The 26,890-nt window shown below is 46.6% G+C and overlaps 2 protein-coding genes across 3 annotated transcripts; one reads left to right on the forward strand and one right to left on the reverse strand.

Annotated features, from left to right (window-relative positions):
- Positions 1–6,038: 6,038 nt before the first annotated feature.
- GTF2E2 (general transcription factor IIE subunit 2) lies at positions 6,039–26,812 on the reverse strand. Its single transcript, XM_015624700.3, has 8 exons — positions 26,576–26,812; positions 26,181–26,347; positions 16,526–16,617; positions 16,016–16,123; positions 15,265–15,447; positions 14,688–14,781; positions 7,567–7,682; positions 6,039–6,899 (listed from the first exon to the last, which is right to left on the reverse strand). The coding sequence occupies exons 2-8, from the start codon at positions 26,341–26,343 to the stop codon at positions 6,780–6,782; spliced, it is 876 nt and encodes a 291-aa protein (XP_015480186.1). The 5' UTR covers positions 26,344–26,347; positions 26,576–26,812; the 3' UTR covers positions 6,039–6,779.
- SMIM18 (small integral membrane protein 18) lies at positions 18,269–24,165 on the forward strand. 2 transcript variants are annotated; one of them, XR_001521013.2, is made up of 2 exons: positions 18,269–18,363; positions 21,478–24,165. XR_001521013.2 is itself a non-coding variant. In XM_015624705.2 (2 exons), exon 2 carries the CDS (start codon positions 21,523–21,525, stop codon positions 21,817–21,819), a length of 297 nt encoding a protein of 98 aa, XP_015480191.1. In that variant the 5' UTR covers positions 18,288–18,367; positions 21,478–21,522; the 3' UTR covers positions 21,820–24,165. The 2 variants fall into 2 exon arrangements, 1 of the variants encoding a protein (XP_015480191.1); XM_015624705.2 differs by having other exon boundaries at positions 18,288–18,367.
- Positions 26,813–26,890: the final 78 nt, after the last annotated feature.

Consider the following 26,890-nt stretch of genomic DNA (forward strand, 5'->3'; position numbering starts at 1 on the left):
GCGGCCACCGCCACCGCGAGTCACGGCTTTCACAGCTTTCCTTCCGAGTTGCATCCAGCGGAGAGGTTTGCTGGCAGGCACAGGGGAGGAAGGGAAGGGAGCCACAACACACTGCTCAGCCCAAGAGCTGCTCTGAGCAGCGGCCACTGGCCAAAACCTCTGTCCCAGGCACCGCTTGAAGGGACACACAGATGTTTTTGGGAGCGGATTCAGCAGCAAACATCCTCCAGCTAAGAGAGCCGTGAAACGTGCACACATCCTGGACTTTGCCTGGGCATTCCATCTACTCCCAGATCTGCCCTGTGAAAGGAAGAGGGGCCTTGCCCAAAATATTTAACCTCCTGAACCTTTTTTTTTTTCCCATTTCCCCCATAAGCCAGGCTGTTTTTGTCCCCGTGCTGATGAGCGTTGCCCTCATCAGCAAGGGGCGGGAGCGACACGCTGCTCGCCTGGTGTTCCTTTTGCCCGTGGTGACCTTTCCCCCTGTGGCCGGGGGAACATTCCTTCCCTGTGACCACTGGGGCACTTACAGGAAGGCCCAAGCTGCTGGCTGACACGGGAGAATTGCAAAACGGGATCAGGGACTCCCAGGCCGGCGCTGCCATCCGATACAAGGGATAAGTCCTGAGGGAATATGAACAAGCAGAGCTGGAAAAACCAAAGCGAGATTTTGCACTCTCATCGTTTCTGCTTTCCCATCCCCCCAGCATAAACTCAGGAAGGGGGGGATGCAGGCAGCTCCTTCCTGTGCATCCCTGCCCAGAGGTTGGCTGACCGGCAGCAGGCTGGAAGCAGCTGCAAAGGCAAGGAACAGCTTGGCTGGGTCTACGAGAAAAAACAGCGCCGATTCCCCGCATCAGACGGACACAAGCGAACGGCAGAGGAACAGGAACGAGGTGGGAGAAGGAGAGCCCAATCTCTCAGAGGAGTTGTGGCGGATGGTCAGGCAGCAGTAGAAGGGACAGGGGATCCTGCTGCAGGAATGGAGATGGGCCAGCCAGGCCAGGGAGAGCAAAGGGCAGACAGAGCCGGCGCCAAGGCCGGCAGCACCCGCAGCCCAGATGGGGCAGGGAGGAGGAGCAAGCCCAGCGCCACTCCAGGGAGAGGGGGAGAAGGAAAAACAAGGCTGGGAGAGGAGAGATGTGAGAGCACCAGGGCTTGGCCAGGCAGCTTTAAAGGCTGAGACACAGGCTGTGAGGGAAGATGGTGGCTAAGAGCAAAGAGATGAGGAGCTTTGTGAGGATAGTTGGGGCCCTGCAACAGCGCTCAGCATGGATTTGTTCCCTGGCTCCTAAAGGGCAAATCGAGAGGTGTCACCCTGCAAGGGTCACTGCACTGCCTGAGAGCTGCCAGGCAAGGCTGCTCTGATCTCCCTGCCAGCATGAAAAGCAGGACATTCCAACCCAGGGGGATGAGCTGGGTGCTGCAGATGTGATCTGCCCCGAGAGCCAGGCTCCAGCCAACACCTGAACGCCACAACCTGCCTCACTCGGGGTACAAACCAAGATGACAGTGGGGCTTAAAAAAGCAAAGCTCAGAAATCCCATTAGCAGGTCCCTGAAATGCTGCCTCTAAAACACTGGGAAGTCAACCATTAGCAGAGTCTGGACTTCATCTCTGCAGTCTCCATAATTAATAACCAGCTCAGGAGGGAATAGAGAACACAACCAAACTGATGGAGGCAGGAAGAAAGCGCACAAGTACTTCAGGCCTTGGATACAAGCCCAGAAGTGCAGGTATATAGTCAAAAAATTAACTTAATGGCAGGACAACCTCCTACCTTAACCATCCTTTTGCCCTGCTGTGCTTGTACTCTGCACAATGTCCAGCCCACGAGGCCGGTGCAGTTTGACACGTGAATCCCAGCCACAGGAGCACTGATGGGTTTTCAGAGTCATGGCTGTTTTTCCTGGGCTGTTGAGTAACACAGAGGCCACTGCAAGCCAGGGGAAACAAAAACTGCTCTTACAGCATGCCAAGAGGCACCAAAGGAACCAGGGCTCAGAGCCACAGGTGTGTGTGGGTAGAAGGGGCTGCAGGAGGTTTCTGATCCAACCTCCCTCTCACAACAGGACTGTTGCCACCAAGAGACCAGGGCAGCCTGGTCTTGTCTGGGCAATGCTTGAACCCTCCACGGATGGAGACATCTCCCCACCAGCTGTTTTCCTCCTAATATCCAAACCAAACTTCCCACATTCTCCTATTATGTCATCTGCCACAGCTGCCCAAAGCATTTGACCACATCATCCTCCTTGCTGCCCTTCACACCGCTGTACCTTGTGACTACAAACACCCCCAGCCACCTGCTCAACACACTGAGCAGTCCCAGCTCCCCACGACTCCTCCCAGGCCCTCTGCCCCCAGCCCTGACCAGCCTGGGAGCTCCAACCTGCACCCCTGGGGACGGAGGGGTGATTGAATAGAGGGGGAGCCCTAAACTGGACACAAAGTCCAGGTGTGAGTAGCGCAGTGCTGAGCGGAGAGCCATCTGCTTCCCTCGCTCTGCTGGCCCTTGCCAGAGTGGCGCAGGCTGCAGTCACCTCATTTGGGAAGAGAACAGCTACAGCTATGCAATACCAGGGAGCCCTGCTGTGTCCAAGCAAGCCCTCTCTTCTGTGGAGATGCCAATCTTCCTTATCTGCTTTGCAGTGATGTGTCCAGAGAGCCTGCGCAGGGCTGACGCCGTCAGAACACACCCACAGAGCCAAAGGACAGACCCGAGGAACGGTGCCAGAGCAGACCCTCTCTCCCCCGGGAGGAGATCAAATCCCAGAGCACCTCCTTTGCCACACCCCTGACTTTGCCAGCAGAAGGAAGGCAGCACCAGGCAGGCTGAGATCCAAGCTCTCCTCTCCCTGATGGCTGTCAGTGGTTAGCCTTGCCAGTCTAAGCACTGGCTCTACTGGACATCCTTCCCCCAGAAGCAGGAGCTGCCAGAGGCCCCCGAGGCAGTAACACACAAAGGAATTTGGGCCCGGTACATTAGCAACGACCGGAAAGTGAGCAACAAAGCTGGAAATAACGAGATGTCAGCACCACGGTTGCTTCTAGTCATCTGCAAAGGCAGCCCCTCCCCATCAGCAGGTAGCGGGAGCGCGGCTCTCCCTGGTGGCCCGGCACCGCCCGCCCGTGCTCATCGGAAGTGACAGCCCTCGCTGGCTGCAGCCACGTGCAGGGCCTCCATACCCTTCCTCAGGGCTCCCTGGCCTCGCTCTCCTCCGCTTTCTAAAAGCCTGGAATGATCATGATGAATTATAGATTAGCTCTCGTACACATCGCCTTATGTCAGTTTTCTCATTCAACCATACACGATCCTGCTGCTTTCCATCCCCTTCCAGAATGATCATCATAATGGAGGAGGAGGTGGAATAACTCTTCACTTAGAGCAATTTTTAGGAGAGAAGTTAGTTAGCAGAGATCCATGTTTAGAAGTGTGGGCTACTCAACTTGTCCCTTCAAAAAGGAAAACCTTGCCAGGATCAAGTCACCAAACCCTGGACCTGAGGGAACAACGTCCTTGCCGGACAGGAGCCTCAGGAGAGCAGAAGAAGCAGGGACAGGTAAAGAAAGCACCGAGGTGGGTTTGCCAAAGAACCTTCCTGAAATGCACGAGACCAAGGAGCCTGCCACAGACCACTTCCATCTGAAATATTCTCTGTTCTCAGCCCAAGTGCCCTCGTCTTCTTGGTTTGCAGCAGATGCTTCCAGGGAAGAAGGAAAATGTGATCAAGGCCCAGGGCTGCCAGGACAGAAAATGATTCCTCTCAGCAGCCCTTTGCAATGCCAGTCTGAGGGAAGAAGGGTTTTGCCAAAGTAAGCAAGCTGAGGGCATGGTGGTTTTGGCCACCAGGAGAGTCATTCTGCCAGACACAGAACACAAGAGAACATCCTGGGGGAATATGAAGGAGGTTTAAGTTTTTAACAGCTGAACTTCAGCAAAAAGCCTGATCAGGATATAACACTGTGAACAGACTGAAGTGGACAGGAATGGTAGCAAAATGGTTCCAGAAAACAAACTCATGCTCATATACTTATGCTCTGAGATGTTTTCTAGTTCCACCATTTGATTTTTAAGAGATCTTTTAAAAAAAACGAGCACTGGGACCACCTTTGGGAAACAAAATCCAACTCCTGAAGTCTACACCAAAGAGAGGAGCTCCTACTCCTTTTGGACAGGCATCTGTTCATCCTGGAGAAGAGGAGGTTGTATGGAGACATCACAGCCCCTTCCAGTACCTGGAGGGACCTACAAGGAAGCCAGAGAGGGACTGTAGTGACAGGATGAGGGAGAAGAGGTACAAAGCGAAAGAGGGGAAATTTAGGTTTAGATATATCGAAGAAAGACTTCCCTGCAAGGGTGCTGTGGCCCTGGCACAGATTACCCAGAGCTGTGGTTGTCCATCCCTGGAAGTGTCTGAGGCTGGGTTGGACTGGGACTGGAGCAACCTGGTCTAGTGGAAGGTGTCCCTGCCCATGGCAGGGGACTGGAATGGGATGGGCTTTTAGATCCCTTCCAATCCAAGCCAGTTCAGGATTCTACAATCCTGTGCTTATTGTTCCAACTTGTTTTCTTCACCACTGTCCATGACACCACTAACAGGCCAATGTGAGCTCCCCTTCAGCTGTTTTTCAGATTTTACCCTAACAAGCTGCAAAACTTATTTATGCCCGTTCCGCTACTATTGCAGAGCAGAAGACATCCACCAGTGAGGCAAAGCATCTAATTCAGTCTTTCCAACTGGACACCACCTGGACCCTTTTGTTCCTTTGAACACTGGAGCCTGACAAAGCCAGTGCAGCACACAGAGCTCTCAGTCACTTTCCCTTTCCTGCTCTCCTGTTTTTTTACCCTAACATATTTTTAAGCTTTTCAAGTAGCTGGAGGCGTTTTCTTTAGACTCAGACTCTATTATCCTAATCACTTGAGCAGAGAAACAAAGCAGGTAGCCTACCTTACAGCCAGCTTTGGTTCACAGAGGAAGGGCAGTGTTATGTAAGACAACTGGGAAGTTACTCCAGGAGACTCCCCAAAGGCAGGAATGGCAACTCAGAGCTCTGCTTTTGTCCAAGCACCACCATCAAAAAAGGATCACTGCTCAAAAATGCAGAAGATGGAAGGGAACCTTTTTTCTTTGAGTGAAGACGACAGAAGAGAGGCGAACAGTTTCGCAAGTGTGCTGTAAGTACTTAAAGCAAAGCTTTAATAGAAAACTAAAAAGCACCAAGAGGAATTGTTTGTGCTGACCTGGAAAACAGAGGAAAGAAAAAGACTTTCAGAACTATCTGGAGCAGCATGCTCTTATAAATATATATATTTTAAAAGCATGAAATATATATATAAAAATAATAGAAGAAACCTCCTAATGGCATTTGGCAGCTCCTTAAACAGGGCTGACATGTGCAACGCTGGAAGCACTGTGTGTTTCTCACAAGAGCAGCCTTTAAAACCAGGAGGATAAACGCTGCACTTACGGAAGCGTATTTCCCCAAGCTGACAGAACTTGTTCACAGCGACAGCAACAAAGCCTCATTCTTCATCTGCTCACGTGGCCCACACCCGACGGCCTCTGCTTCCACCCTGGCTGCATCAAGCAAGACAACAGCCCGTGCTGCTCAGGCAGCAGCAATCTGCCGTCGGTGGGGAGCTGCAGGCACCTCTTTTATCTTTGATCCTAACCCTGGAAGAGCGGAGGAACAGCTCCTCTCCTGCAGCGCCGTGCAAACAGGATCAGCATTGACCGACTCTGGTTCGGAACATAAAAATAAGTTATCTAGAGGACATGATTTGGCCACATTCCATGTAAGGCTGTGCTGCACAGAACACCAAGCATCTACAGGGAGCTTGCATTTAAGGTGGTTCCTCTCCTCTCCACAGCCATCCTTAGAAGGATGACAGCGTTAGCCCAGAACAGCAGGGCTTTTTTTTACCACTGAGATGAGGAAAAATACAGCAAAGATTCCTTTACCTCCGTGACAAGGAAAACGCAACAAGCACAAAAGTTGCCGATTCTCTCGTTCTTTAAGGAAGCAACACTGGAAACCTGCATTGAAAATTTATTACTTAAAAGGAAAAAAAAAACCAAAACACTATTACACCGTCGTTTTATTTCCCTCCTGTGCACAGAGCAGAACGTGCAACACACTGTACCCACAACAGTGAGGAGACATGGCCAAGGGCAATTCCTAATTAACATTAGGAAGGCTCTGGCTGCATCCCATCCCACAGCCTGCTGGGATTTTAGGGAGAGGGGGTTTTCTGAGTTTGAGTCTCAGATATCACCGCCTTTCAGTAAAGCTCAGTCCCATGGCAAGGAAGAAGCTTATAAACCGGGGGTGTATTTGTGAAAGAAACTTTGCCTGCAGTGATTTTAGGAAAAGGTTTTCCTGAAACAGGTAAAACAAATGCTGAATTCAATCCCACTAGAAAGCCCCTTGTAAGTAATTCCAGGTAAATACCCATTAAGCAATGTAAAAGCAGAGTTAAGCACTGAGCAGGAATTCCTGCATTACATGCTGAGCACCATTTATCACCCTATGCCAACAGGCAACTAGTGAGAACCTCTTACTCCAAGAAACGTTTCCCATTAGCTAATTAAATTAAGCTCTAAATTTAGTAGCTCACACTTGCTCTTAAACTGACCTGTTTCACCTCGGCAGTTGCTGGGGTGGGGGAAACACATCACATTATTATATACAGTCAGTCCTTCTGCGAGCAGACACCGAGCCCCAGCAGCAGCGAGCCTGTCTAGAAACGCGCGTTTGCTCCTCAACTCAACCGCTCACTGCTTGCCAGGAACCACATCAGAGTAATCTTTTAATACTCCAACCAAGTGGTCATTGTGAGTCTTAAACCGGCGTTTCTTCTGAGAAGCAGGTTTCTTCCTCCTCTGAATGGGGGCCTGCAAGAAGAAACAAACAGGAGTCAGAAGACCTGTGACGTCTGACCTGACGTGTGACACCGTGCTGGTCACCACTGCTGCGAAAGATGAGCACTGCCAGAACCAGGGGTGGGCAGGGAAGGGAAGTTCTGGCTCTTGGAGAAGCAACAGCATCCAATTCCAATCCAGGCAGGGAGATGACCCTGGGGACAGAGCAGAGCCAAGGTATCCCAGGCCCAGTAGTAAAGGTGCCATTTGTAAGTGCAGGTTCCAAACCACCCCATGCAGCTACAGAAGCAGGTAGATGCCCCACGGTTCTATCCACAATCCCACCAGGATTTCAAAGCTGTTTAGCAGCAAAGTTAAACCCCCTCCCAACACTTCCTCCCAAAGTACTACTACTCTTGATGCACTGAAAAGCTTCAAGCAGAAGCTGCCACCATGGATCTCACAGGGATTCCTGTTCGCCCTCTTTTGATGCTGCTCAAATTAATTACACTGGCACTAACGAGTCATAAAAAGTACGGACTGCTGGCTGCAGCACTTGGTTTTTCCAGTTTTTAACACTGGTCACACTTCCCCAGGCTCCACAAAGCCGTGCACAGGCTCATCAGCAAGTTTTGGAATTAATACTGTGGGATCAGGAAGGGGGAATTTCCCAGGAAGATCTACAATTTGTTTCTCTTACTATTTTCTTTGGTCCGGTTTCTTGCATGGAAGAAATACCCTGTCGTTTCAGATACTCCTCTATCTTCTCCTCATCCATAGAATCCACGGGAATGCTCCTCCACAGCTTCTGGAATTCTGAAACGACAAAGCCAGTTTTATATATCCCTGTGAGCAGACCCTGGGCAAAGACCCCACAGGAAGAGAAGGAGAGAGACTTGATTTCAAACACTGAAACATTCTGGCACGTCAGTCTGTCACCGCCAGCAGGCACTCACTCAGCACAGCCTTCGTGCTGATGCACTGCCAAAAACACCCAAAACCCGAAAAGATGGAACTGCAACCAGCAAAACAACAACACAACACCCTCAGGCTAAACTGCACTCGAGCATCAGGAGCACCCGAAGGCAACCCGTGCTTTTCATGTTTATTTGCTACTGGAGTCTCCTTTTGCCTGGAATCTCTAGACCTGTGTAGGTTGGGAAGGAGTTTCACAGATCCTGACGAAGGGCAATCACTAACCATAAATGGCAACTTCATTTACACATCTTCAGCTGCCACTGACTCGTTTACTTCAGTGGCCCTGAGCCCGTTTATCACTGCAACACGATCCATACCGTGCTCTACAGATAACGAAGTACTGAAATTCCTCTGGTGTTAAAAAGAAGAGAGACACCTTAAAAACCACAGCAGCAGGAAAACAGACAGAGACAGTAAGTCTTAATTAGAGCAGCTGCCATCTGCCTGCACACTTTCTGCCTCACGTAAAGTTTCACAGAGCCTCTGGAATGCCTTCTCCAGGCAGCGGCTGGTACGATCCTACCTCCCTTCATTCCCCAGGCAGAGAGTTAAGATACATCCTGTCAGCAGGTCTGGCTAACAAACTATAAATAAAACACGAGGCACACATAGCAAAGCAAGACTAAATTTTTCCTTTTATTTCCAGATAAATTCAGTTTACAGTTGTCAAAACAACCACAACCTCTGCATGCTTAAGGGTATCTGTCCCGTGCAGCAGGGGATGAGATGCTCCAGTGCCCGTTTGTCACAGATACCCACCCCGGCTCTGGGCACGCTGCAACCAAACCAGAGTGTATGAAACCAACCCAGTTCCTGCCCTTGGAACAATTCCCTACCTAAGGCACCTTGTTTTCCTATGCTCTCAGGCATTTCTCTTCCTCCTGTTGCCAACAGTAAGAGATTGTGCCAGCTTTCCAGGAAACAAAAGAAAGGAATTTCACCAGTGAAGAACAGTGTTCATTTTTGGTAACGCAGCGGTTTTGAAGAGAACCCAAAGCTGTCAAAACCCCACTGTTGGTTACAGGGAGATAGCTCACAGCCTGTTTCTCACAGAGGCTATCCAGCACCCTGGGATCAGTGTGCACATCCCTTAATGCAAGGACTGACACTGGAGTCATGACAGTCTCCATCTGCTCATCCATTTTGATGGGGATTCCAGGCTTTCAGCATAGCTGGCGGTGCCTGCTATCACAGATCATCCCTCACCTCATCCTGCTGCAGCAGGTGGAGAAGGTTTGTCCTCTTATTTATGATATCCTGCTGCAAACAAATGTGTCTCCTCATTAGAGCTCAGAATATATGGACAAATATGCCCTGGTGCAAAAAAAAGGAAAGCCGAGGATAGGTGCTTAAGGTTAAACCGGTCTACATTCTTCTGGGGAACAGAAGTGAAAAATTAAACACTAGAAAATAAATGGTCAGCTCTTCAGGGATCAGCATGCACAGAAGTGCAGATCACAGTTAATATCTAACTACGCTGCTCTCTGCATTTCTTGTAGTGCCATGGTTATAACATCACTCCAGCTTCACATCCACCTCTTAAACTCGGCCAAGAAATACAAATGGAACAGGCATCAAGATCCAAAACTGCAGAGCTAAAATGGGCTTTACATACAGATAATTTAATCCACTAATTGGCCCCACCAGAGTCACTGTATCATATTCTGCAACTCCATTTAAAAACTCCTCCATAAATCAGGCTGCTTTCAGCACTACTGCTTTGATTGCAGTAATTGCAAAAGAATCCTCTTCCCATCCTGGAGCTCCATGTAGGGCTTTAAAATACTTCACTGCCCAGGAAAGAGGGAGTCACAACGACATGGAAACGCTCCGTATCGAAGGTCTGGTGTGGAACTGAAAGTACAGGATAAAGCTGGAGAAGCACAGGGAGCTGCCACCCTTCAGTGCCTGTGAGCTGTCTGCACTTTAGTGTGTCATCTAAAAGGAAAGGGAGATCCATCCATCATCTCATCACAAAACTGACTTGGTGTAACACCAGATACTGGGCTCAATGCAAGGTCTGAAGAAAGAGAGCAGCTGCATGGCTGGCACTGAACCATTTACACATTACCTGTCAGGTTTTTAAGTCTCCAAGGACTGTGCCCCTATCAACCAGGGAAAGTTCAGACCTTGGGAATACACTCTCTGAATTATTGTGACATCCTCTCAGAAATATGAGAACCTGTGGGAAAAGCTGGCAACAACTACAGCTCTCAAGAAACAACCCTCTGCATTTGTAGCTGTGGTACTTCTGCACCTCAGAAAAAATACCCTTGACCTGACATAGGGAAAGATTTTTCCCAGCTTCCTTGCAAAGAATCAGAAATGCTGCCACCCTGGCCTTTGCTGTGTGTCTGAAGAGCAGACAACAGTGGCAGAAGGCAGCTCCTAGGGAAGGCTTCAATATACCAGATCCATTTTTCACAAGGTCTTTCTTTCCTCTGTGGACAGGGCACAAGGAGCTCAGTGGTGGTGTGAGGAGTGGAAGGAGATGCAGGAAGCTCCCCACATGCTGGCCTGCTCCAGCCAGCCATGGAGAACAGGTTGGGATGTATGCATTCCTGCGGTGCCTGTAGCCATTATGATTGCAGAGCACATGCAATTTTCCTTCTCCGTGTCTTGTTCGCTTCTGGGTGATCTTGACACCATCACAGTGCAGAAAAGGTGACAGACTCTTCTCTTTGAGCCACTAAATTATTTTATACATCAGCCAGAATGAAAGTAAAATGGCTACAGGAGGATAAAAAGACAGCAAGGCTTCACCTGACCGCAGCAGGCTGCACTCAGGCAAGCTGACAATCTCTGCACGGCTTAGGCTGCTTTGACAAGATAGAGCCCAGAAAAAATCCCCAGGGGAGAAATGTCCCCAGGAGTCTCTGGTCAAAGCCATGCAGGTTTGAACCCTCACAGAGATTAGCACTTTCCACACAGCTTTCAAGTCCTGATTCCAATGCAGATCCTCCTGAGAAGGGGCAGAAAGCTGTGATGGCAGTACTGAGGCAAGTGTCACGAGAAAATTCTACACACAATATCTAACAATCTGATTTGCAATTTGCAAACTAAAACATTTTAACTCAGAAACTGGACAGAATCGACACTACTCACAGGCTGCCTCCTTGCTCATCCACAGAGCTCAATTCTGCCCTCTCAAGTACTGAGAGGAGGAAATGAAACCAGGAGCTGGCTGAAAAGCCAGTTTAGATGTTTACTGACATCTCCAGCAACGTGAAGTCTGTGTGCCCAGACCCAAAACAATGAGCTCTGACCAGCAGGAACCAACACAGAGCTAAGCAGAGGGCAGCATAACAAAAATTTTGCAGACACCTTCTCTCTCTGGAACACCCAAGGGGTAAGGATGCACAGTTACCTTGATTTTACAGCATCATGAGGCGCCTCATAGATGAAAACAATTTGCACTGACATTCCCTGAGTGATTATCCTCTAACACACTTCCTTTCTATAAATGCTTACATTTGGGGAATGAAGTCATGGGTAAATGACTGCCTGGTGACTTTGGAGAGGCTTATCCCAGCATTTCTGACTGCCTCACCTGCTCTTGCAGAAAGGTTGAGACGGTTGTGGAGATAAACTGATACATCATACAGGTAATAAAATCTGCCAGAGATTAAAAACAGCTTAAAAATCTTCAGTGAGTCAAGCCAAAAGCTGAGCAAAGGACAAAACCAGACAATTACAGTGTAGATGGGAAGAAACAACAGTCCTAACAGTTCCAGGGAACGCAGCACTGGATTTATACCAGAAGGAAAAGGTGTTTGATGCTAAATCTGAGCTGTCCCTTGACCACCACAGCCCTAAGTCAGCACTGATCCCATGCAGTTCTTATAGTGTCAAATTTAAGAAGCTTTGGCCATTCTCTAAAGCCTTTGAAAGGCTTAGGAAGAGTTTTAAAATAATGAGGTATCCGAATTTTTTAGCATGAAAATACTTCCTAGAGTGCATTCAGCTAGGAAAGATACCATCTCTAGCAGTTAGGCAATCAAACTGGCCTTTCAGCATTCAGCACAGGGGTGAAAGCCTTGTTCACATGCAAAGTGCTTCGCCCCAGCACAAAAAGGCAGCGCTTGACTTGGCTGCAGCACCTGAAATCTGGCCCTGCTTTTATAAACACTTTCAGCTCCACACCGCTGACAGTAGATTAATTAGCCAGGAAGTCCAGAAGGAACACATGCAATCTGAACCTTCCTCGGCTAATCACATAAAAGGAAGAACAAAAGCCGTGCCTTACTGCTAAAACCTTCTCCAGTACCCTTGAGATCACGATATATAGGCACCGCTCCCGTTGCTGCGATACATTGGGATTCATTTTCGCAGGGGGAGAAAGAGAAGCTTGTTCAGCCATCAAGTTTCAGAGGCAGGCACTGCCAGAAAGCAGGTCCTCCCACTGCTCCAGGCAGCAGAGCTCCAAATTGCCCTGGCAGCTCCTCTTTCTCTGCTGATGGAGCTCAGGCAGCAGTGGGAGAGGACACCCGACTTTTCAAGGCTATCAACCTCAGCCAACACACGTTCTGAACTGAGATGTCATACGGCAGCACCGTGCACCGAGGAGCACAGAGACCTTATTTCTGAGGATAAACATTAAACTAGAAACATATTTTGAACTGTCATCGGCTGCTAGATCAAAGAGTCTGCCAACACTTCAAGGCTTATTTTGCAGGCTTTAAAAAACTTCATTTTAACGTTGCCGGAGATAATGAGCTGCAATAGCATTGCTAAGGCAGAGACGTGTCACAACTCATCCTGTGCACAGACAATTCTGCCAGTGACTCCCTAAGAGACACCCTTCTGCTGCTCTGGAAATAATCCTAAAGCCAAGCTGCTCAGGAAGGATGGGCTTCCTCCGTCACAGGATGCTTGGAAGAAGGACCTGCTCCAGTTGCAGTGAGTGAGTGAACCTACTCGGGGATGTTTCCAGCACGGTGGCATTTGCAGGTGGATCACAATAGTCACAAAAGAGAAAATATTCTTCCCCCTCTCAGAACAAAGAATCAAAAGGAAAACCAAAACCAGCAGGAACAGAGCAACAACAAAACATCACTTCTGGCTGGGATGGGAAGCTGCTGCCACCTGCGGATAAAAGGAAGCAGAGCCACCTTGAACTACAAACACCACACACTGGATCCCTTCAGGACACACACTGCAGGCTTAAATGTCTTCCTTCAGCAGGAGGCCAGGAGTTTTTTAACCTCTTCCTCCCTCTGACAGCAAAAGCTTGCATTGCTTGCTCCACAGCAATCACAGGTGTGCTAAAACGTGTCCTGTCTAAGAAGAGCCCGGGGTTTAGGCTGGCTGCCTGATGCCTCTGTCTACATCTTAACAAAATGGGCTCTGTAATGAAATTTCAGGGTTTATCCTGAAACTACTACAAGCTAATAGCAACAGGGTAGAGACCTCCCTCTGATAACTCTTGTTAGTATGCTTGGGCTTCTGCTATCTGGAAAAAAATTGCACAACAAAAAGCATTCATTTAGCAACACGACTACGATACCACCAGTGGCTAAAACTTCAAAGCTGTGTCTCAAAAGTTACTGCAAGAGTATTGATTTCTAAAAATGTTTTGGCCATAAAACTGTGGGCTGATGGACTGAAGAGGCACTACCTCAACAGAATGACAGGGTTCATGGTAAACTCCTGAATATTTGGAAATCAGAAATTCCCCATTCTGCATATAGTTTCACCGCCGCTACCGAGAAATGACAGAAATTATTGTTTAAAAAGAAATTCACTTCTACCTTTTGAAATATTTTTCATATTTTTAAATGCTGTAGATGTCACCTCTATTTAATCCCCTCTGTGAAACAAACCTATTATTACTGAGATGACAAGCGTGTACTCTCAGTACATAACAAAGAGTTAATGATACACATTTTCAGTGGCTAAATTCTACTGGAAATAAAGATTCCCTTGGAGGTAGGCAAAGATAAAAAAGATCTTTATGCATCCCCCTGTGGTCCTGTAAGTAGAGCAGTTCAAATTTGTATCAAAACTCTTTTTTTTACTTTTTTACCATACATAATGTGATGCAATGGCTTTATGTGTCACGTTACAAGAAAAATACATTAACAAAAGAAATTGCTCAGTGTCATTGAGTCATTCAAAACAAGATATTCTGACACAGACTGCCTTCCCCTTTCTGCATTTACAGACACCTGATGTTGGCATTAATGTCATTACTGGAACACAGAGTGATTTCTGTAATTAATTTCTGTGCATAAAAGGGTACCAGAGCATTTTACCACTATTTATGACACAGCAAACACACTGAACCTGTGAAGCCCCAAATCCACTCCAGCCCAGGGCAGGAGCACTGTCCCAGAGCTGTGCTCTCCTCCCAGCTGTAACCACCCCCTTCTCAAGAATTCTGCACACATCTCATCCCTCTGTGCTTCCTCCTTCACTTCCATTTATGGCCTCTTGCTGCATTCACCAATAAAAGGCACACAGTTAACAAAATGGAAAAAAACTCAACAAAAATCTCGCACCAATCATTTTTTTGGGTTTTTTTGGGCTTCCCCTTAAGCAGCAAAATGTTAGATGCCATTTTAATGACAGATAGGTGGTTTTTAGTTTGTTCTGTACTGCTGCTCTTGAAGACAACTCTTAGATTTCTGGTACCATGTTCCAATGTACTCATCATAAAGCAGAGGATATTTACCACTGGACCCACTTGCTGGTTTCATTAGCCCCATGTGAATATAAACATTCCCCTTGCATCTGGACACACCTAATATTTCATTATCACCTTAAAAGCTCTACCTGAAGTCTGCTTACACACAGAGGTGCTTAAGATGAATTCTGATCAACCAAAAGTAAAACAACACCTACCTTCGTCCACAGCAAAGTGACAGCTCTTGTCATTGTAGAAAAGAATTTTCTTCTTATCAGGGCGATTAACAAAGATGATCTGGTCCCCTAAAGCCTCAAAAACAAATGCAAAAGAACAACTCAAAACCACTTTGTTTCCAAGCTGAAGGTCTCCAACTCCAACAGAGCCAGACCTTGTGCTACAAAAAGCAACAACTGAAGAAGCTGCAAAGCAGCTGGCATGAAACACATGAGTTACACTAATAAATCAAAATATTTATCACAATCTTTTGAATTTATTTATTATAAATCAAGAGATTCAAAGGACTGAGGTCAAGGTGTGAAAGCAGAACTAAATGCCAACGGTTGGAATGTGCGAGATCAGAAGGCTTTTGAGAGAGAGCTCTGAGAGCTGTGCTGACATCAGGGCAAATCTGAACGTGAAGGATGGAATACAGACAAGGCCACAATAATAGATCTGCTGAAATAGCTTCTGAGTTATCAAAAGAACACAAACAACTCATAAGAAAACTCTGTTTTAGTGTCTCTCTTCCCTCTGAGAAGTGAACCAGCTGAACTGCAGACACGTGTTCCTCACCTTTATGGCTTTCTGTGCATTGGGCAGCCCTTCCTCAATGTCTTCCAGAAGGATTCCTCCCAGCCCTCGCTGGTCATGCTTGTCCAAGAGCCTGAGCAGAGCCTTTTTGTCTTTCAAGTTGTACTTGGGTTTGAAAGCGTACTTCCCATCCACAACTTCTATTTTTGGATTGTTGACTAGAGCCTGTAATAGGGTCAGAAATTTCAAACCTTGAAAGAGTTGCAGATACTTAGCACTTTTTTTCTGATGTGCTTTTGAGCCATCATGAGCCATCATGTTACAGCTGCCAGGCTGGAGGTTTGAGTTTTAATGGATTTTAAACCCTTGGATCTGAGATCCACCAGCTCAGGCACAATTCACCACGACACAGAGCACCTCTAACAGAGAAGGGACCCAATTTTGGTGCTGTGGGGTATTTTGTTTACCTTTTCTCATCTGGCAAAAGCTCAGCGATAATTTTATATACGCTTCTTGGGAGGAGCTCTTCCATTCCATTTTGATATTCTGGTTCATTATGGAAGAAAGCTGGAGCTCCCTTTTGAAAGACTTCAGCAAAATCAAGCTTCCCTCACAACCAATACTGCCAGAGCAGAGGTTTCTGTTCCCCAGAATATTAGTGCTGGCAGCAAGGAACATTACAGTCTTAGTAGTTTCTTGAAGGTGAGATTACATATTTAATAATTTAATAAATGTGTGTAATTGAGCTTTATCAGAATGCTTTAATGAAAACCTGAAGATGTGTTTTCTTTACCTCGCTCATTAACCATTGTTTCTGTTTGAGCCCAATGTCTAAGTGCTGTGTTTCATCCAGTATCTCTTCCAGGGTTAAGGGATGTGTATCACCACGCTGGTGCCGGGTCTGGAAAAGCAAACAGGACCTATTACAGTTCTGTACTCACTTGATTCAGCAACTCAAGTCACCAAAAAGTAACTAAGGTTGGCACTAAATTACACTTCATTTTGACCAATAGCCCAGGAATCCCAGAACCTGACAGCATCTTGAAATTCCTGCGTATAAACCCCATTATCTTGGTTGTAAAGTGACCTGGGATTTCAGTTATGGAACAATATGCTGACAATTTCATTTACTGACAGCACTTGGAATTTAACAAGCAGTTTCTTGAAATTCTCATTCTTGCAGTAAAAGAACTTCAGAGGTTGAAACATTCAGCATTCCATTCCATCATTTCCAAGCTACAACAGGACAAGAAATAATTAGAGTATTTAAAACCAGTGTTATTTTACACCAAAAACATCATACCTTCATATAGTTCACTATTTTAGCAAGGACTCCAAACTTGTAGCCAGAGCCTCCTGAAAGGGCTTTCAAGTTAAATGATCCATTGCTGTGATCTACAAGGAAAGAAAACCAACAATTAAAAGGAGGCCTCTATACCTTCCTGTTGGCTCTGAGCTCCATCACCTTCTCACCCTGCTTCCAGCAGCTTTTGACACGACAGCGATGGTCAGAAACAGCAGTGGCAGAAGCATCAGAAGCATCCACCCCCAGGTGAGTCCTTGCACATGTCTTGATCCAGACCCAGAGAGTCAGAGGACACAGCTCTGGGACATTTCTGAGCAGAACTCCACAAATAAAAAGTTAAGAAAGCAGCAAGTGACTACAGAGTTGCTGCCACAAGAGAACGTGTTTAATTCGGTGGCTTAACATCCCATAATCATTTTCACTACATTAATCCACGCTGAAATAACGCACTGCATTTGCTCCACCAATACCTTCCTGCTGCTGACATGGGGACAGAAAGCTTCCCTTCTTCCCAAAAGGCACTCAGTGGTTACACAGCAGGTAAAGGAAAGCTGTGGTTTTTTTAAAAATTGTTGTTTAAAGTAGCTCTAGTGGAGAATTTATTAAACAGACCCACACAAACGCAAACCAATTCAACCTGGCGTGTTGCACCACTGGAACAACAACCCAGAACCCCCTCTGTTGTCAATTCTGGTTGTCTTTATCATGAGGTTTGCTATGGTTTTGTTTCAAAAATTCAGGAATTCTTGCAAGGTCCTTAATGACCATTTCATTAATGCCAGCTCTTAGCACAGCACATTAAACACAAATATCCAGAAACCGCTGTCACAAGCCACAGGCTCATCACCAGCACAACATTGCTCAAACCCAATGGCAACAGTTTCTTCGGATTTCAGCTACTCCAGAAAAAGAACATCCTCTCTTTGTCACCACAGGGATTGTTTAATCCTCTGGTGATTCCTAAGCACATCTGACAGGACAAGAGCTATCTCAGAGATACGGAGCTCCTATTATTTCTGTGGAAAAACCCATGAAGGGAGAGAAAAGAACAGAATCTTGAAGCTGTTACATGACATTGTCTTAGAGGATCTACACAGCACAACAATTCTAAAATTAACACAGAAGGATCAGTGTAACTCCAGCTACAGAAGAATATTTTATTCTGGTTACTAAATTAAGATGGTAAAAGGAGGAAAAACAAAAGCTGGCTCCCTCTGAAGATGCAGCCCACAGGGATTTTCCCCTACAGGGTTCCCTTTTAAGATTAAAAATTAATGTCTATGTAGGGCATTTTAGAAATAAATAGAAAAATCATAAATGTAATGAAAGATCTGAAGTCACCAAAATAAATTCAGAGGTACAACAAATAGTCAAGACAACTTAGCGTGTTTTTGATCTGTCAATTGAATCAGGAAGATTATCTTGTTTAATCTGCCTGGCTGCAGCCTGCTAGAGTTCATGACAAGAGAATCTAAGCACACGGTGAGGCTGGAAATCTGCAGATATTAACACTTCAATCGTCATGGTTTGATGGCTGATCCCAGCACAAAGCAGAGCGGGGTGGTGGCCAAGGCGATCCCCTGCTGCTAACGAGCTCATCCCATGCTAAAAAACAACAGCAGGGAGGGGTTTGCTTCTTATTCCAGACAGAAAGAGTCATGTTTATGAATGATTTACTCCTGGGGTTGAGGGCTCGATGCAAATGAGCATAAAGGAAGTTGTCAGCAGCACCGTGCTCTGGCCAATGGAAGGAAAGCTCCATCTTAGCTGTGCCATAGGCTGCACTAAAAAAAGGGACCAGAACGGCGCTCTCTCAGCATCCTTTCACACGAGAGGTAGGTGTGTATCATTTTATAACATTCTCTGAGGTTTATCTTGATTACTGAAAGAAAATATGCCTGTAAGCTGAGAACCTGTAAAAGCTTCTTGGAATCAGAATGATTTTTCTCTAGGCTGAGCGGGATTTATCCCGCTGAAGGCGCAGGAGCTTGTCTTGCACGATCAGACAAGCACTTTCACCATCTGTGCACTAATGGAAAATTGATGACCACTCCATCTTACAGCAAAGCTAACACAAGCCAAGATTCGGTAAACAAAATGGATTTCGTCCTTACAGGGGAGGTGGCTGCTTTCCTGCAGCCTCACATTCCTTGTGATTGATTCTGTGTGTTTTCACAGAAATGACAGCGAAAGGGTTTTCCTTAAAACAAAGACAGCTCCAGCTGAAATGTGAGAAATGTTACCTCCCAGGGGGTATTCTGTAAATTAGGCTGCCTAAAAGAGATCTGTGTGTGTGGAAGAGAAACCTGCTCTGGAAATGTGCTATACACTGGGTAGGGAGAAAATCCCTCTGCCTGCTGTTATCTTTGGAAATACTGGAGCAGCCATCGATAGGACGCAAACAGCCGGGGTAGAATGCACCTGAGATTTGTAAATGCTTTTACCCCGAGATGTCTGCTCAGTGCTTTCTTAAACAGGAGCTCCTCAGTGCTGAATTAAAAGCATTTTCTGCCAGTCATTACCCTCTGCTCCACGAATATGATTTCATATAAAGCTGTTCCTCTGCAGTGCCCAAAGATGCTAATGCTTTTAAATTAAAACCTGGCGCAGATATTAGAGGAACCAGTTCATTAAATATTGAACTCACTGCATTTTGGATACATACAATTGCTGACTTGATGGCAAATCAGACCGGTTGATGATACGAATCTGTACTGTGCCATCACAAAATAAGTAAAACTGCAGGAAACCAGCCCATTTTTGACAGCTTTCAAGGACACTAACCTCATTTGTGCTGTTTTAATTCTCAACTGTCGGCAACAGTTACTTCAGCCTTGTATTTTAATAACTACAGCAAAGAGTAGCTGGTCTTTATCTGCCTCGCCTCATTCAAATCTGAGGAGATCATCCTCCTCCTCCTCAAGGAGCATTAAATTCCACCTCCTGGCATTAAGACAAACATCTCTCCACTGTGCAAACCACTATTGGTGGCAGTGGAGTGGGAAGGGGCTGGCTGTGGAGTGGGAAGGGAATGGCTGCTGCACTGCGCCGTGCTGCCGGCTCCTGCCTGGCCATGCCGTGCCCGAGATGCTCCTCTTTTCCTGGGAACAGAGCCACTGCCTTGGCAGAGAGCTGGGCTGGAAAAGGGTCCTGGCTACACAGTGCACAGCTGGACAACCCCTCCAGCAGCCCCAGATCTTGATCACTTTGAGCAATATAAATAAAAAAACCCACCAAAAATGACTAAATTTTGCATCAGAGAAACAGTCTATTTTTGTGCCTGGTGTCTATAGAGTGAGAAAACTAACGCATAACAATTCCAACTAAACCCTCAATCTTGGAAATCTCTTAACAAAGCTCAAAGCAAAACTCCTTTCTTTCCCAAAGGTATTCTCTTGTCATTTAAAATACACAATTAAAGTCCTGCTTATTTTAAGTACTCCTCAAAGTGGACTCCAAATCCTTTTATTCAGCTCCTCCCTCTCTCTTTCTCTCATGGATTATTTTAAATTAAGCCTTCAAGCCACCCCTCCCAAAAGCCTCTTGACTTTTAGCCCCATAACAGGTTGGCTGAGTTTCCTTCCCAGACCGTGACCAAATCAAGCCACTCTCTTGAAGCCAGGACCTGACTCAAGCCAGGAGTATTTTTAGGTTGGATTTGTTCTGTAAACTTTTGTTTAAGGAAAAAAAACAACTCCACCAACAATTTAATTAATCCCATCCACCTCTGTCGTACTTTGTATATTCAACTACTAATTTGTGTACTCAGTCAGAGATTTCACAGAGGAAAAGTTGCTGCAACTGCTCCAGTAAATGTCTGTATGGAACCCTAATGCCAGGGACCTTCCCAACAACAAAGCTCTTTGGTTTCAATTTAAATCCATTGAAGGCAGAAGTATAAAGGACAAAATATGTAATATTTGAACAATAAAAATAAGGCATAGATCACAAGCTGATTTGGCAGCAGGATCCTGGTTTTCATTTCATTTAATAACTTCACAGAAATAAAGATAGGTGCTCAGACTGCTTTAGTAGACACCACCACCACCATGCTCCACCTAAAAACACCTTGCCATTTCCTCAAGGAAATATGGAGACCTGACTTGATCTCCTCCTCCCACACCCAATTTTCAATTGCCTGAGGGATTCAAAGGTTATTATGACATCCTACAGCCACAGCAGATAACCACAAGTTACTGTAGCTCCTTGGACAATTTTTATTACATTGGACTACAGAGCAAAGGCAGATTTGCTGAAGCCTTTCTTGCTTCATCTCCCCCCACACCACAGAGCAGCCTCCTCCTCCTCTTCTGGGTGCCAACAGGCAGCACTGGGGCCAGGGCTAGGCAGAGTTGAAAATAAGAAATCAGACCTCCTCACAGAAAGGGTTGGGTATTCCTTGTCAATCCCCCCTGATATCTACAGCACCACAAACAAGATTCCCAAATACTCTCAGTGCCATCTGGGCAGCCAAGTTCCTCCAGCTACTCAGCAGTGGAATGAATGGGTCAGGAAATCTGCTCTCCTGAAGTCAAGAGAGGTTTTGCAGGTGATTCCAAAATTCCAAAATAATAAGGCCTTTCCCACCATGCAAGTGGCAGCCTCAAGGCTGATGATGGACAGGTGGCTGAAACCATTGAACACCTTGACAATCTAAGTTTGTAAACTTTTTGCTTGTGCATATAATTGAAATAAAGAAGCAAAGCTCTCTCATTCCTGAATAACTTACACAGCATGATGCCTGCACGAACCAGATGCTGCCAAAATAAATATTCCAGTCCTATCACAAACTTATACATCTGGAGTCAGATATTTTGGTGAACAAATATGAGCATGCAACAATCCAGGCTTGCATGGATTTCTGTATTTAAGTAGTTGCAATTTGTGATAAATATCACAGCATGTCTTTGATTGACAGAGTCCTCAACAGCTTTGTTTTTGTGTTTCAGCTCCCAAATCTGTGCCAGTGAGCCTACTCAGACTGCTCTTCAAGAATGGCAACCCTCAACAGCACTCACTGGAATGAGACTACTACATCCATTTCCCAGTATCTGGGCTTCCAAGTGCAAAAAATTTACCCTTTCCACGACAACTGGAACACTGCCTGCTTTGTTATCCTGATCATATTCATCTTCACTGTAGTTTCTCTGGTGGTGCTGGCTTTCCTGTATGAGCTGCTGGACTGCTGCTGCTGTGTGAAAAACAAAACTGTCAAAGACTTGGAGAACGAGCCCAATCCCGTCAGAGCAATGATGAACAGCTTCAGGAAGCGTGAAACGGAGGTGGTGTAGGAAGCACTGAGCACCTGCACTTGGAGAGCAAACTCGGTTTGACACCTCGAATGAAGCCTCTTGTACCTTACAAATGAGCAAGTCATGTGCTTTTTTCTTTTGGACTTAAATATCCACGGTTGCGATTTTATCTCTGGATGTGAGCTGGAATAATTGCAAAGGCTTTCCAAGTGCTTGGCAGAAAGACAATCTATTGCAGTGCTATGGGAGGGAAAAAGGTCTTTGTTTTTAGATGAACTTTTGCTGTTTATATTGGGTGACTAGAATAGAATTTTGTCTACCTGACTGAACAAATTTTGCCTAACATGCATAAAACTGTGTTGTTTAACTGAAGAAAACACTTATAAAATGTTCAACAGTCTGATCATATTCAGTGCAAAGACAGCAGTGTTGTCCCACCAAGTCAACCACACAGGGACAGGACAGACAGACAAGGGGTAACAAAAAAGTTGGGAGAGAAGGGTTGAACGGCAGGAGAGGACTGGGCAAATTTTAGCCTCTGGCAGCACTTTCTGTTATGGGTTTCTTGCTTTTAGAAGAGAGGGTGGTGGGAGGAAAACAAAGCCAACAAGCAATGCATCCCTAAAGTGGTCTTTTCTAGTCCTCCTAAAGGTACTTTGACCCTTTCTTTCCCCACTTCTTCAGTTCCAGGGAACTGCTCTCCCCTTACTTCATATGCAGTCTGGCCAGCCACTTCTGGCTGTTAAGACCTGTGTAACCGATTACCTTCAGAATATCTGATCCTTTCCAAAAATCCTGCTGGAAATGAACAGAGCCAATTCTGAACCCCAAAGCAGCTGCTTCTGTGGCAACCACAACACTACAGGGAATTGCACATGCTGGATCTGTCATCCCTTTGCCAAACTTCCAAAGCCAACTGGAAGTGGTGGAGCTCTTGCCAAGAACACAGGGAGATGGGCCACAGACCTCCCACACTGAAGAAGGGGATGCAGCTTTCAGGTGCCAGCATGTTTCACACAGGAGGCCACAACAGGAGCAGCGCTGAGCTAAGAGGGCAGCTTCACTGTGCACAAGAGAATCTCCCTTGGCTTCATCTGCCTGATGATATGTCCCAGAATTCACACTCACCCCTTCTTCAGGTCCTGACCACACAACTCTCACACCTCTGGCTCACCAGCCCTCTGTAGCTACCTTGTGTCTGGGATTTTTAAAAGCCTTTAAGTTTTGCAGCTACAAATGACAACTGTAACAACAGTGTCCAACAGCAGCGTGGCCATCAGTAACTCCTGGCAAGTCCTTCCCGCTCCTGAACCCACACAGAAATGTCCCGGAGCAAAGCTACACACAGGACAAGTTATTTAACTGTATCAACCCCAGAAAACATTCCTGCCATGGAGACTAAACCCACCCAAATGGCCACAGCCATAAGTGACTTCACAGTCCATCCATGTCTGAGAAACCTTTGTGCTATGGCCAGTACCTATAATGATCTTTTTTTTTTTCATATATATATATATATGTATCTATCAAATCCCTCTCTCAGGATGAGCAAGACTAAGCTCCAGAAGACTGGACACAGTGGAAGACTTGCTAATAGACACATGCTGCTCCTGTTTGGTGAGATGGAGTCACAAGACACCCAGGGCACAATGAACTAGCACAGCTAGTCCAGTGATTCACCTGGAGAAGCAAACTCCCTCCTGCAGTCACAAATCCTCACAACCACTCATCTCAGACACACTTCTTACAGTCAAGTTTGGCCAGGACCAGTCCCCTGTGCAGAGAATGCTTCAAGCTCAAAATCAAAAGCACAACTGATGGAAGCTCCAAGTACAAGACAATTTAGGACTCCCACCAAGACGTACGACAAAGAAAACGTCAGTGGCGACAACAATGACACGTCACTTTCTGCTGTAGGCGACAGCATCAGACTGCAAAGTCCTGCTCAAGAGGCCACAGCAGCCATTGGGATGCACTGAATTAATTAATGCCTCTTTCCTAAAAGCAAATGCCCTGGACACTTGCAGCATTCCCACAAAACGCCCATCACGGCTGCACAGCAGAGGGCAGTGTGTGCAACACGCAGCCTCTGCTGCTCGGGCAATGCCTTCCCGAGAAGCACACGGAATGACAAACCTTGGGACTCATCCCAGCTTTTTTTATTTCACAGGTTTACAAAGGGGAATGGCTGTGGGCACAAGAAACAGAAGACAAAGGTGTCCCCTTGCACACTACCAGAGAAGACTCAGGACGATTCTTTCCCACGAAATAGCCCCTGAAGATTTCGGCTCTTGACTACTGTTGGCGGAGACCGCAGAGACAAAGGTCTTCAGACAAAGACCACAGCCACAATTTACTACTGATTAATAAAATGAAACAAACAGATTTGATCCATTTCGTTCATTTTCCAGTTCCTATTCTGAACTGAGTAAACTAGTTGTGAATATTTTCAGCTAACTTGTTGAAATAATGATTTGAAATAATGATAGTGAAGTCTGTATAGCAATTGCTGTAGGAGCAGTGGGAAGCTTAGAGCCAGACTTCACAGACAGGCCAGATTCAGCTGTGCTTTTTAATTTGAAGATTAATTAGCACGGTCTCCACACCTCTCCTCCCCCCAAAAGTGAAAAGGGCAGGTTCTCTGAGTCACAGAATCACAGAGCGAGGGAGGACCTGTGGGCACTACACAGCCAGGGACTATCAGTGCCAGCACACAAACAAACTTCATTTATCACCTCTGTGGCTGCTACACAACAAAACTAGCAGTGACCCCCCCTGGTTTTTGTTTCTTTGGGGTGGTGGGACAGAGATTCCTCAAAATCAGGGTTTTACACCACCTCCCCAGACCTGTCTCTGACACCCACACAGCCAGACAGGCACCTGCCAATCAGGCAAGTGAAATAAAAAGAGGGTTTTGAGGCAATGGATTTTGACTCCATAGCATAAAAACATTGTAGAAACCCTGGAACCTTTCTGGTACTGCCTGGAACGCAGCCAGCAGCATAAAAGATCAATTTTATTTCCTCAGAGGCACGCTGGATCCCTGTTTGTGTAAGTGTCTGACAGCCACAAAAGCACTTGAAGAAACCCTCAGCCCACCAAAACCACAGAAACAAAACAAAACCTTCTTTATCTGGTCAAATCCTCCGGATCAGACTCACATTTGTACCCTCTACCCTCTCCCTGACTCCCTGTCCCTTTTTCCCAGCAAACCCCGCTCACCCCAGTGACGCAGCTTAGGATATCCTACGTAGAATTTTGTTTTATTTGGAGAGTGTGAAAAAGGGATGGATGGAAACCTGGCCTCCCTTGATTTATTTTAGAATGTCTGGCTGATACTTTATTTGGTGCCTGAGAAGCTGCAGACACATACCTAAATTCCCAACTCTTCCCCTGGGACAGAAGATGCTTCACTCCCCTCCAAACTCCCTGACATTCTTCTCTGTTGTTTTTAGCTCCATTGTTTCTTTTGGATTTTAGGAGAGAGCCACGTGTGGTATTATTCAAAATATGAGCATGGACTGAGTTTGCACAACAGGGTATTTTGTGGTTTAGTAACTCCTGGCATTTGATCTGACCTTTAAAGTGCACTTGAGAACTGCTTTCAGAGCAAATCCTCTCCCCGGTGCCACACTTTCCACACACTCCCACTATTTTTGGTGCCTCTTTATTAACTGTTGATTTGATACTGAGAGAGGCATTACCAGTGCCACCACCCCCGGGAAACACCACAACTCCTCAGTAAAAGAGGCAGAAACCTCTGGAATGCCTGGTGGTCATGAGCAAAGCTTAGCTCCCAGGTGAAACAAGGACAACAGCTAATTACAACATGCAAGCCAGACAAGATGCACCTTGCAAAATCCATCTCGTGTATGAATACCCTTCAACTTAACAGTTACCTAAATGCTTTAGGTGCTCTCCTGCCAAAAATAATCACAGAATCATGGAATGGTTTGGGCTGGAAGAGAGCCTAAAGATCATCCAGTTCCAACCTCCCTGCCATGGGGACATCTTCCACTAGACCATGTTGCTCCAGGCCCTATCCAACACGGCAAACAGAGAGAAAACATACGACACCACTGCTACTGCCTGTCCAGCCAGCACCAAAAACCACAAAGCAAAGCACAGTTTCACATGAATAATTCTGGCAGTAGTGATTCCTCCAACGGAGCAACAGCAAACAAGCTGCTGGATGAGGCTTAGCACATATACACAGCGGGGAACGTGTTTTTCACATTGTGCAAGCGCCTTGCTTAACAAAAGCGGCAATTTAAGAGAAAGAATGACAACGGCCACCAGCACAACTCACAGATACGGCGTTCTTCACATTAATAAACCACAGCTTAAAGGCAAACAGTGGGAAACACCAAGCACCTGCTGGACAGGAGACTTCCACCCACCTGTGTTTTGTTTTGAGCTGGAGGAGCCCCCTTGTTCTACCCTGGCCTTCTTCTTCTTGGAAGCGGAGGAGTCCGAGGAGAGTGCTGGGCGTTTCTCTACGGCCGGCGTGGAGAGGGCTCGCTTTTTAAACAGCTCCCGCTCCCTCAGCAAGCTGGGGTCCATGATTCTGCCACGGGGAAAAGGCGAGAAAAAGGTGTCGGCGTCACTGAGGTATTTTAGGAGCAGAAGTACCAGTTTACCACGGAACAGGCTGAGGGTCCCACCACTGAGTCCAACTCTTAGCCCTACCCAGGACCCGGCCAGAATCCCACAGTGGGCCTGGCAGTGTCTTCCAAAGGCTCCGTGAGCTGTGTCAGGATTGCTGCTGTGATCGCATCCTCGGGGTGCAACTTACTTCTTGGCTGCTCCTCCTTTTCCCCAATATGGACTTCAAGAACAAAGTAAAGGTGTCAGTGCACTACCAAAACCTTAAGGAGTGTGAATGGGAATGCCGAACCAGCCCGCAGGGCCACAGCTGGCCAGGACAGCCGAGCACCAGCTTAACGAGGGACCTCACAGCCACCGGCAGGACGGAACAAAGTAGCAGCGCGGCGGGCGGGCGACCGGAAACCACCGGCCGGAGGATGCCGGTGCCTCGCCGCCCCTACACCCGCGCACAGAGCGGGGAAGCCGCTCCCACATCCCCCTCTCCGCTCCTGTCCCGGTCCCG

This window comes from Parus major, chromosome 4 (assembly GCF_001522545.3).
Source record: "Parus major isolate Abel chromosome 4, Parus_major1.1, whole genome shotgun sequence".
Lineage (NCBI taxonomy): Eukaryota > Metazoa > Chordata > Aves > Passeriformes > Paridae > Parus > Parus major.